The following is a 13,051-nucleotide window of genomic DNA, read 5'->3' as shown; positions in this document are numbered from 1 at the left end:
GCGTGTGACCTTGCATTTGTCATAGAGATTTCGTTGTGTTAGGTTACAGAATAGGCTGGAGTATAATGTGCGCCTGCTCATCGGTTGTGCATGGTGCAGTGACACGTGTGGTCACATAGCGTGACGAATGCTCTCTTGTCACTGACCTGTGTTTATTGATTCATCAGTGCGGGTGGATAAGGTAATATATATATATATATATACAGGTGCTGGTATACCGGTGTTTCTGAGTACATGATCAACGCGTGATTAGTAATACGAACTCGATCATAGTCTACTCGATCGTTATCAAACTCGCGTGCACGGACACACAGTCGCATGCTCCCACGCCCTATCGTACAGTTACGGCGCATTGTACTACACTGCAATTGGACAAGAAATGGATCACATAATAGTAGGGAGTATTGCGTAGAAACGGCATTCTCGCCTGGAGCGCATGTAGTACGTAACGGAAAGTTGGCAGCTAATGGTGTCGGATGTGGCTACACCCGTACGTCTATATTATATAGAGATGCCATTGTCCTCGTAGAACCTTGTGGGAATTACGTAGAGAGAGAGAGGGAGGGAGAAAGAGAGAGATATTACCTTGTATATAACCTTGCTTTATTTATTTATTATATTATTTCTTATATATTCCTGGGTAATTTATCCTATTATAGATATATTGTATATCTATATTATGTTACCCCCGTAGTGTGACCTTGATTTCTCAGACGTACAAGTTTGAAGTACAGCCGGGAATACGCGCAGCGACAGACGCGGTCGATACGGTACTGCTTGGAGTTATTTTCGTGGATATAATATATAATATATATATACTAGGTGGGGTATTATATCCGGCGTTGCTTGGGGGAAAGGTTTAGTACCAACTTCCATAGTAGAGCAAATTCTCATATATGCATATTGTTAAAGGCCTTGATGCCTGATTGATAGTCATTGCTGAGTCTAACTGGAAATTGGAGGTGCTTGAATTGAAAGCGAGGTTTGTTGGAATGATCCTTAGGATAAACACATACTTCTTATTGCCAACCCCAGACATAAATTATTGCCTCGGTGAATTGAGGAAGAAGTTGCTTTACAGCCAGGCGTGTTCCGTTTGAGAGCTTTCGTGGATCAAGATTACAGGTTATTGATTATTATGGACAATAGTCTGGTTTAATACCCGTAAAATGGAATATCCAAGAAGTTTCCAGAAAGTTACATTGCGCTATATAGGGAAGGTAGAGTACGTTTCTAGGTCTGTGCCATATGAAATGTGAAGGAGAGTTCTAAAAAGTTTTATTGCGCAGTGAGAAATGTTCAAAAAGGCTCTACAAACTTCCATTGTGTAATAATGAAAAGTGACCTATAGCGACCTTACATGACCTCGGAGATCAGATTTGATCTCATCCGCCCATGCAACCGTTTGTGGGGTCGAGGAATTTTGTGTACTTCATAACAAAGTCCGCATCTCGCTTAGTTTGGCCAGAAATTAAAATATCTTTAAAGTTATTATTGAAATATGTTGTCCTGCCGTGATATCCTATGAGCTTCAGTGACCTCGAGGTCGGATCTGACCGTCTCTCTATCTGGCTGCTCTATCTTAACCCACAAATGACTGCTTTTGGCCTCCGATAACCTCCTGTGACCTCTAGTGACCTCTGAAGTCAACGGCACCTATCCAATGACACCCCCGGGTCAAGTTACCCCTAGGCACCAACCGTTTGGTCGCCTATAGCCGGACACGACAACAGACGAACAGACAAACAATCACCAGAAATGTTAGTACGTGCGTGTGTGTGCGTGCGTGCGTGCGTGCGTGTGTGTGTGTGCGCGCGCGTGCGTGTGTGCGCGTTTGTGTGTGCATGCGTGCTTTTCTGTGTGTGTGCGTGCGCGTGCGTTAACTAACGTTATTCGAAAATCCTCGTCGAAAATCCTAATCATACATTATAGTAAAAATGATATTAATGATCTTGCTTCCAAGGTCATTCCTACATCGGTTATTTTGTCAAGCACGGAATTTTCGGAGTTCATCTTAAATAATGAGCTTTCATTAATTCTCTCACGTGCGAGACAATAATATACGAATATAATTTCAACGATTCAGTAATAGTCTGTTATGTTAGAATTTCTGTCACTGTAATTCTGTAGGCCTACAATAGAAAGAAATGTGGCCTGTGGCCATTCTCGATTATAGTATATAAACTTACTACTATTACACCTATTACAATTTAAACAATTCAATAATAGTCTGTTATTTTAGAATTCTGTACAATGGTAAGAAACGTGGTCTGTGCTTGTGCTGGAATCACCCCCTCCCCTCCCGCCTACCCACACACACGTACTCATATATGAGTGGGCAATAGTGGATGCGATCTTACTGCGACACGAATCTACGTTTCCTCGTCGATTTCTAATCGGTAGCAATAAATTCACATGTGTTTGTTGACTTCTCGTTCTTTTCAGCTCGATGAACGCTCCGGTTTCAACGGAGCCGATATTCTGCTTCGAACACTGCCAGAAAGGCCGCAAAATCTACGCCTTGCAAATTCCAGGAGAGTGTCCTCTGTGCGGTGTGCTACTGGCAAGCTCTGAGCTTATCCTCCCTCCTTTCCGCGTGCCTTCCCCCTTCTCACGTTCACCCCACAGCTTAGTGATCCGGCCGACGATAGGGTCGTTCCTCAGGTATGTGCGTGGTCAATACATAGGGCAGTGTGTATAGTAAGCACGGGAAGGTCTATATATCATCATACTATGAACATAGTATCTATACAATCAGGAGTAAACATGCAGAGACAAACGGGTTTGCGCATATTCACTCCTGATATTCTTATCTATTTTACATAGAGTTACATTAGATTGTATCGCATTACATATTTATTAAACTACTATTTGTTTTTATTCGTTACCATACGATTTCATTTATATCTTATTATATATTTTCTATTAATTATATATAATTATGTTATATGATTAACAACATTGTATACATAATTTTGTGCATATATATGTTCATAGCCTGGGCATCTGTGTACATACGGTACATGCGGCAAATTTGTAATTTTTGTGATTACACTGGTAATTCAGAAAACTGCGACTGAATCTTCGGTGTGAACACCTATATGTGTGAACAACTCAATAGTAGCGTCGCTAAAATCGGCAGGTTCGCTGCGGTTAATCTCCTACTGCCCTCATACATTTTGCATTAGGTCTACAGAAAACTGAAAATTCACTGAAAATACATCCTCTAAATTAAGTATTACTTTTTTATTAGAAAATTATGACCTTTTAAATCACTGATTAATTTGTACCAATCAGGCTTATTTTGATGGTATCCTCGGTTCCAATATGTCTGTGTGCTTACTATGCTAGATAATAATATCTATATATTTTACCTCTGTAGGGATTACAAGAACGCAAGGGATCTTCACATAGGAATAACGAATTCAAAAGGTTATTAAAACTTTTGTTTGCACATTGCTCGCCGCATTAGCCCCCACACGTTGTTGATTTCCCTTTAGAAACAATTTCGAGAACAAGCTATTTTAGAACGTATTACGTTGCTGACGAAAATCAGTGGAATTTCCCAATTGAACTATACGCCTGAGTGATATAACACGCATTCTTAGATACTGTTGCGAGGCCGGTAAATCACTGCAAATTGCCAACTTTGCGACACTTTACTAAACAGCGTTTTACAACGCCCCTAGACCAATGTCTAGACCTATCTCTAAATCACCATAGGCGGGTATGGGTAGATCTCATCAGATGGGTATATAGATATCATAAAGAGTCCATAATAGAGATATCTCTATTATGGACTCTTGATATATATGCGTCACAGTATTTCTCGTGGATTGGCAATTTTGCAGGTTTGGTGCACGACTACAATGAGAAAGGCGTAAATTTTGGTTCATCTAGCTGGGAGCAGTGCGTGTCTGTGCCTCTCCAGTGCAGAAACGCCCGGCGGTGGGATGCAGAACTTCGCAATTTTTCGGCGCATGGCGATTGGTTCCCTCAAAAGTATGTCGATGAGTGTCAGCGCAGACGACTCTCTTTCTCTCTCTCTCTCTCTCTCTCTCTCTCTCTCTGAGGAGAGAGAGAAAGAGAGGACGGCAGAGGAAATCAGCGAACAGTAACTTTTGAGGGATAAAAGAAATAAGAAATGGCAGACGAAAAAATGAGAAGGTTATGAATAGAACAAGAGCATGGGAGTTTAATTGCAGATGGAGAGGAAAGAAGACAAAAGAAAACACTGGCTCAAAAAGCTAGATGAACCAAAATTTAACGCCTTTCTCATTGTAGTCGCTGGCAACCAAACCTGCAAAATTGCCAATCCACGTAGAAATATCTGTGACGCCATGATAAGTCAAGAGTCATAATGAGAGATATCTCTTATATGACTCTTTATGATATCTACTATACGCCATCTGATGAGATCTCCCATACCCGCCTATGGTGATTTAGAGATAGGTCTATGACATATGGTCTAGGGGCATTGTAAGAACGCTGCTGTTTAGGTAAAGTGTCGCAAAGTTTGGCAGCCGTTTGCAGTATTTTACCGGGCCTCGCACGCCCGTAATCTAAGAATGCTGTTATACTACTCCAGCGTATACGTTCAATGTTGGGAAAGTTTGCGGGCACTGGATTTTCGTCAGGCAACGTAATACGTTCTAAAATAGCGTTGTTCGAAATTGTTTCTAAGGGAAAGTCAGCCAAGCAGTGTGGGGGACTAAATGCGCGAGCAATGTTTCAAACAAAAGTTTTAAATAACCTTTTGAATTCGTTATTCGCTATGTGAAGCCTCGCACCGTTGCGTTCTTGTAATCCTACAGAGGCTAAAATATATAGCATAATTATGTATCTAGGCATACGTAAAGCACACAGACTATTGGAACGAGGATACCATCAAAATAGAGCCTGATTGGTACAGCAATTAAATCAGTGACTTTAAAAGGTCATAATTTTCTACATAAAAATAAGTAATACGTAATTGTAGAGATGGTATTTTCAGTGAATTTTTCAGTTTGTCTGTAGGACCTACATGGCAAAATGTATGAAGGGCAGTAGGAGATTAACGCGGCAGCGAACCTGCGATTTTAGGCGACGCTACTACTTGAGGTTTGTTCACCATATCGGTGTTCACACCGAAGATTCAGTCGCCAGTTTTCTGGATTACCCAGTGAAATCAACAAAATTACAAATTTGCCCCGCATGGTACCTGTATGTACACAGATGCCCGGAGGCTATGGAACATATATATGCACAGCAATTATGTATACAATGTTGTTATCATATAACATAATTATATTATAATTGAAATGAGAAAGATATATACATAAGATATAAATATGAAATCGGTATGGTAACGAATATAGTACAAATAGTAGTTTAATAAATATGTACTGCGATACAAATCTAAATGTCAAAGCTGCCTATGTAGAAAATAGATAAGAATATCAGGAGTGAATACTGCGGCAAACGAGCGTTTGTCTCTGCATAGTTTATCCTGATTGATATAGATATTATGTTCATAGTAATGATGCATAGTATAGACCTTCCGTGCTTACTATACACAGCTGCCCTATGTATTGACGCACGGCCCACATACCTGAGGAAGCGACCTAATCGTCCGGCCGGATCACTAAGCTGTGGGGTGAAACGTGAGAAGGGGGAAGGCACGCTGGAAAGGGGGAGGATGAGCTCAAGAGCTTGCGCAGTAGCCACCGCATCAGAGGACACGTCCTCCTGGAATTTTGGCAAGGCGTAGGATTTTGCGGCTTTTCTGGCCAGTGTTCGAATGCAGAATATCGGCTCCGTGAACCGCGCGTTCATCGAGCTGAGAAAGCAACGAGAAGTCAACAAACACAATGTCGAATTTATTGCTAACCGATTAGGAATTCGACGAGGACACGTAGATTCGGTGTCGGCAGTAAGATCGGCATCCACTAATTGCCCACTCATGATATGAGTTACGTGTGTGTGGGTAGGCGGGAGGGAGGGGGTGAATTGCCAGGCACAAGCACAGAACCACGTGCTTACCATTGTACAAGAATTCTAAAATTAACAGACCTATTCGATTGAATGATCTGAAGATGTAATGAGGTGTAATAAGTAGTAAGTTTCTTATACTATAGATCGAGAATGGCCACAGGCCGACATTTCTTTCTATTGTAGGCCCTACAGAATTACAGTGACAGAAATCAAACATAACAGACTATTACTGAATCGTTGAAATAATTCGCTAGTTATTGTCTCGCACGTGAGAGATTTACCCATGAAAGAGCTGCATATATTTAAATGAACTCCGAAAATCCGTGCTTGACAAAATAACCGATGTAGGAATGACCTTGGAAAGGCTAACGATCCATGGTAATATCATTTTTACTAGTTCATGTATGTGATTAGGCATTTTCGACGGCACGGATTTTTCGAATATACGTTAGTTAACGCACTGCGCCCCGCACACACACAGAAAAGCACGCGATGCACACACAAACGTCAGGTCTCTAACGGGCGGCGGGCTACTTTGGTTCGGAGAGCAGGATCGCACCACGCACGCGCGCGCACACACAACCCTCACACGCAACGTCACTGCACGCACGCACACACGACGCACGTACTAACATTTCTGGTGAGTTGTGTTGTCTGTCGTGCTGTTGTCCGTGTCCGGCTATAGCGCCAAGACGTTGTGCGGCTAGGGTAACTTGACCCGGTACGGGGTGTCATTGGATAGGTGCCGGTTGACTTTCAGAGGTCACAGGAGGTTATCCGGAGCCAAACAGTCATGTTTGTGGGTAGAGATAGAGCAGCACAGATAGAGAGACGGGTCGCAGATCCGACCTCGAGGCACTGAAGCTCATATAGGATATCACGGCAGGACAAGCATATTTCAATAATAACCTTTAAAGATATTTTCATTTTTCGTGGCCAAGACTAAGGAGATGGCGGACTTTGTTATGAGGTAGCGCACAAAATTCCTCGACCCCCAGCAGAACGGTTGCATGGGCCGGATGAGAATCAAATGCTGATCTCACGAGGTCATGTAAGGTCGGCTATAACGGTACTTTTTTCCCTTATTACACAATGGAGAGTTTGTAGAGCCTTTTTGACCATTGTTCTGCCTCACCTGCGCGAATTTAAAACTTTTTCGAACTCTCCTTCACGATTTGCAAGTGCAGCAGACCTAGAAACGTACTCTAACCGTTTTCCCTATATAAGGCGCAATGTAACTTTCTGGAAACTTCTGATATTCCATTTTACGGGTATTAAACAGACTATTTGCCATAGATACTCAAATTAAACCGTAATCTTGATCGCACGAAAGCTTCTCAAACAGGAAACACGCCTGGCTGTTAAGGCAACTTCTTCCTCAAATTCACCCGAGGCAATAATTTATGTCTGGGGTTGGCAATAAGAAGGATGTGTTTATCCTAAGGATCCTTTCCAACAGACGCCTTTCAATTCAAGCACCTCCAATTCGCAGTTAGACTCAGCAATGACTACTCAAATCAGGCATCAAGGCCTTTAACAATATCGCATATATGAGAATTTGCTCTACTATGGAAGTTGGTACTAACCTTTCCCCAAGCCAACGCCGGATATAATACCCCACCATAGTATAGTGAATATTATATATATATGCCACGAAAATAACTCCAAGCAGTACAGGCGTATCGACGCGTTCTGTCGCTGCGCGTATTCCCCGGCTGTACTTCAAACTTGTACAGTCTGAGAAATCAAGTAACACTACGGGGGTAAACATAAATATAGATATACAATATATCTATAAGTAGGATAAATTACCCAGGAATATATAAGAATTCGATAAATAAATAAATAAAGCAAGGTTATATGACAAGGTAATATCTCTTCCTCTGTTTTCCCCTCCCTCTTATCTCTCTACCGTAATTCCCACAAGGTTTCTAACGAGGACACGATGGCATCTCTATATAGATATAGCGACGTACGGGTGTAGCACATCCGACACACCATTAGGCTGGCGCAACTTTCCGTTACGTCACTACATGCGGCTCCAGGCGAGAATGCCGTTTCTACGCAACTGACTCCTACTTATTATGTGATCCATTTCCTTTGTCCAATTGCAGTGTATACAATGGCGCCCCGTACTGTAACGATAGCGTGGGAGCATCGCGGACTTTTTGTGTCCGTGACAAGCGAGTTTGATAACGATCGAGTAAGACTATGATCGGAAGTTCGTATTACTATCGACGCGTTGGATGCCATGTACTCAGAAACGACCCGGTATAACCAGCACTGTATCTATATATATATATATATAGCCTTATCCACACCGCAACTGATGATCAATAAAGCACAGGTCAGTGACAAGAGAGCATCGTCGTCAACGCTATGTGAGGCCACCACGTGTCACTGCACCATGCACAACCGATGAAGCCAGCGCACATTATACCTCCAGCGCTATTCTGTAACCGATAACCCACAACGAACTCTCTATGACGAAATCAAGGTCACACGCACGTCACCGTCCTAGGTGTAGCTGTCGCATTGGCAACAAGGAACATGACCAAACGAGCTAAAACCTCAAATGTTTGTTGTCAATCGAATGCTGTCATTTTATTTACAAAAGATTTTGAACAACACTAATATATAATGAACTCTTTACACATGGCATATCTGTAACATGTACATGTTACGGGCACACTGCAAACGCACCTGTGTTGTATGTGCTGCACATGCATTAGTTTGGTCATGGCAACATCACTGTGCTCAGGTAGCATTGCGTAGGATTCCTTCAGACAAGATATAGTCACATTCCATAAACGGCTGTATCAAATTATCGCACTGAAAATACACCGATGCTCGACGCATATACGTCCAACCAGACGTGAATTTCAACTTCTCTCACTTGCTGACATCGACGTTAGTCACACCGTACACGATTGTTGTCCCATCTTAGCCCAGATGACGAAATTAGAATAGAGGCCAATCATATCGAGCAAATTGCCCCCCGAAATAGGAATAATCTGTTTACTTTAGGTGGCATTACGATGTAAGTGAAATAGACAACACTCGGCAACATAGAAAACCCGTGCGTTCCAAACATATAGACCCGTGGCCGCCAGCATGCTCGGTTGCTGAACAGGTCCCGTGTGCACCATGGAAGCACCTGTACCGTATGTCGGTAAATCTAAAGGCACCATTTGCAAATTCATTGTCATCCTATAATACAAAGTATGCGCATGGCATGGTGTTAACAGCATTTGCAATCCCATTTTCTATGCCTATAGACAGCATAAATTTCTTAGTTATTCAAGTTTGGTGTAAATCAGTAATAATACTGTCGCGTATGAGGTGAGCCCTATATTTAGGCTATATGTTTTTGGATTGTGCATTTTGGGCGCAATGATTTCGCGATAAACCTTTAATATTAGACATGCTATTTTCTTAAAGAATTTATTTGCGAATCCTTGCTTAAAAACAATAAAATCACAGGCAAACATGATGACAAGATAGCAGCTAGATATGTTACTTGATTACACAACTTGAAAAACACTTCGAATTTATTGTTATGGCAGAGAAAAATGAAATTGATCGCACTAGCGATAGCCCCTAACATGGTATCATTGTGAATTATAGCGACAATTAATTTGCAAATGGAAATAGTATTTATAGTTAATGGTTTTTAGATTACGCAGATCTCTCACGGCACAGAACACACTTCTTGCTCATAGTGCCACCAAATTTACCGTATATCATGGTACATACATTCAGCCTTTCACAGAGTCATGGTGATTACTACTTGTTTTTGGCAATTTTCCTTCGATGTTACATGAGCTGAACAAAACTGCAGTTGTTAATAGCCGTGTTTGAGTATGCCACCAGTGCTCCCGAACTGTGGAAACCAACACCAAAGCCTCCACTGGGATTGTTGGACTGATGCTTGAACAGAGTGCCACGATCCAATTTTCCCTTCCACATTCTCAGCCCTACACGAGAAGTCAAGTTTGTCCAAAACTAACATCACCCTCGCTATTAGGGTGTCCGGGAGTCTTCAGCCCTCAGCGCCCGCTTCCATTCATTATCGCAACAGCGCTTTGGCAAAGCTGTCAAATGTTGCCAAATTGTTGACCCATGCAGATCTATGGGAAGGCAATGAAGTTTGCTAGTTGTTCTCCCAAATAGGTTTCTGAAATAATGAGGACACGTATTAAAAGCCGTTTCGAAGACATACATTTTGTTAAGCTAATAATGAGGTTGAACTTGATTAAGTGTTAACTGATTGAAGTTAGACTGAATGAGAACTTATTGAAGGCTAAACAGGGGGGGGTGCTCAGATGCAAACAATAAGACTTTAGACATATTCAAGTAAAAGAACGAAACCAAGCTACAATGACAGCAACTCAACAACGAATTACTCTGGCAAATATTTTAGGTGAAAATTGAATTTCATGTTCATTCTCGATTCACGTATCCGTACACTTACATATGAAGCAAAAGAAAGAACAAGAACTGCAGAGCGTCTGGCTCATCTGAAGGTCTGTTGCACCCGGTTATAGAACGTAACATTTGAAGTCGTGCGTAGTGACGAACCTTTGTTAGGTGGCAGAATAGTGCAGATACGCAGAGTTCGCGTACACATCAATTTTCAGCAACCTTCCTGCATTCTGCATACCCTTCCAAAGATCCGCATCTGTTGAATACAAATGCGCGTGCGCTGAAACTCCTGTTTTATGGTGCGTTGTGACCCTAACCCTAAAACCCTATTAAAAATATCAAAAATTAATTGTTGTAAAAGTTATTGTGTTGTTATTAAGATTGTTGTAAATAAATCAGTAACATATTTTGCGTTAATTGGAAAAAAAATAGTTAAATGGATAAAGATAGACAAATACAGAAAACAGGTAAAATAAAAAATCTGATCGAGATAAATTCCAACAACACTTTATGAGCCATGAGGCCTGCCGGCGTCGCTATCCAGGCTGAAGAGGCTTTCTAGATTACTGGATGTGCCATGAATAGTAAGAACACCTGTGACAGTTCATTGAGGCAGTTGAGGAATGCCATGGTTTAACCCTCCTCTTGAGGGTCAGAAAGGGTTATGCGACACTTAACTCTTCGGCACGTCAGTGGAAAGCACATTTCATGGTCCTTTCAATAAAGTGATAAAAAAGTGGTAGGTCAGCGCTGAAGACAAAAAAGTTGTTTCACTCTGTCCATTAGGCCATGCCTCAGGAAACTGGTCTGATATCCTGACCTTTCCCCCCACTCGCCTTTGACCTGTGACCTCCAAATTTTGCACCTGGTGATGGGTTCCTGTCCATCACACGTATGACCCGAATATTAAGAGTCATAGTTCGAGCCGTTAAGATTTGTGCCCGCAATTCCGTATTTTCCTCCTATACGCTTAAGTTACGGGGAGAATATTCCCGTCGTTTACACGTCTTGACCTTTGACCGCATTGGACCGCGCAAATTGTTCATCCTGAAGTCTTGTTCACGATCTCCCCCCGACGTCCCAAATATCGTGATCGGTAACGGTCGAGCGGATTAAGATTTGTGCCCACTGTTGACGGACGCAACGGACGGACGGCACAGATCATGAGCGATTCTAACAGAGCTGCATCGGACTAGCGGCAGATGAGCCTAGAAAATTATGGAATGAAGTGTCAAGGGTCAAGACGTGAACCTTAAGACATGGTCCCAAGTGGGCATTACCACAGAAGATGTCAAAGGGCATCCAACCAGCTCAATGTTCCCAACCAGTTTAGCATGAACTATTTCCCACACTAGACAGCACCAATCGTTCTGTGCTTGTTCTGGCTGTCAGTTGCAACTCCCTTTTTGGGCAGACTGTATATTCAGAAGCGAGAGTGCACGACACCCTGAAATTATTTTTAAAAGGTGAGTTATGCCGTAGCTGTGCCAGCAGTACAAATGAATAATAATGATCACTTTAGTATACTAATTCAGATACAAAACAGATAACTTTTATAGTCGGTTATACTAAGTATAACTTATGATTCTCATGAATTCCTATGAATTTGCTAATAAAAATAAGGCACTGAATTTAAATGTGTAGTGTTTTCAGATCAAAATTAACAGCAACCAAACTGATAAACTTTACCTTCTTCTAGTTCGTGTAGGTAGGTCCCAGTTGTCTTATATCTGTGATTCCATTGCAGTGTGGAAATCTAGAGGCCACACATTCTAATATCAACCTGTTCGTGTCGGCAACGTGTGCTGTCCTAGCATAGTCTGGCTGTAGAAATCATTTGAAACTACCTAAAACGAGCATTACATTTACTCAATTAAATGCTTATGTAATATGTCTTTAGAATACTTACACCCATGTATAATGTGTTTACAGACCAAAAAGCACATTTGTCCTAAAATCTGGTATCCCCAACTTTACAACCACAAGAGAATTTACTTTGCTGCTGTCTGCCGCCACACTCCAAGGTAAATTTAAAAACGGAAATGGACATGGCAGTTTGTTAACATTTTGTAAACTCACACTTCATCATCCACAACCACCTTGCTTGTGCCAAATGTGATATTTTTGGGAATGTTTTTTATGATGACATCCATGAATTGATAGTGTGTATACGAAATTATGACAGCCTTTCATTAGGGGGGAATGAATGGTTTGCAAGGAATTTAGAACTCAAACCATACCTACTGAAGGACAGCCTCCTTTGCGTCATTTGTAAAAAGCAGACCACGCTGTTCCTTTGAGGACGTTCGTCGCTATCGTTATGAGATTAGGACGATTACGCTTTTCTTATTGTCTTACCCAAAGAGCAAACCAACTACTCGGTTTTCCCCAAGCAAAATCCTGAGAAGGTATGTAAAAAAGAGATAACACAAAGACACAATCAACGAGGTAACTTACAATGAAATTACACTAGTGAATCACAGCAATTTTATTATCATCCTATACATACTATTGAATGGGCTATTTTCATTTTCAGACGCGAATGTTTTGCATTGGCATCAATATGCTAGCTTTTTATACGGTATTTCTTGCACCAAAGTCTGTAAATGGCACGGTTCCCTATAATGTTCTGCTTGTGCGGAGCAGAAACTTG

At 41.6% G+C, this 13,051-nt stretch overlaps 1 protein-coding gene across 2 annotated transcripts in view; it reads left to right on the top strand.

The window, feature by feature from the left end:
* Positions 1-98: 98 nt before the first annotated feature.
* LOC106815136 (MKRN2 opposite strand protein-like) overlaps positions 99-13,051 on the top strand; it is a 15,863-nt gene continuing 2,910 nt past the window's right edge. Inside the window, exons 1-4 of one of the 2 annotated variants that reach the window (XM_014819568.1) lie at positions 99-181; positions 2,446-2,664; positions 3,383-3,432; positions 3,852-4,002. In XM_014819568.1, coding sequence (XP_014675054.1) covers positions 2,450-2,664; positions 3,383-3,432; positions 3,852-4,002 — 416 coding nt within the window. In that variant the 5' untranslated portion in view covers positions 99-181; positions 2,446-2,449. Of the gene's footprint in view, positions 182-271; positions 395-2,445; positions 2,665-3,382; positions 3,433-3,851; positions 4,003-13,051 lie in introns of those variants that run through there. The other variant, XM_014819569.1, reaches the window with a different exon arrangement.

This window comes from Priapulus caudatus, unplaced genomic scaffold (genome assembly GCF_000485595.1).
Source record: "Priapulus caudatus unplaced genomic scaffold, Priapulus_caudatus-5.0.1 Scaffold1048, whole genome shotgun sequence".
Taxonomy (NCBI): Eukaryota; Metazoa; Priapulida; class Priapulimorpha; order Priapulimorphida; family Priapulidae; genus Priapulus; species Priapulus caudatus.
This window is presented reverse-complemented; position numbering and strand designations above follow the sequence as displayed.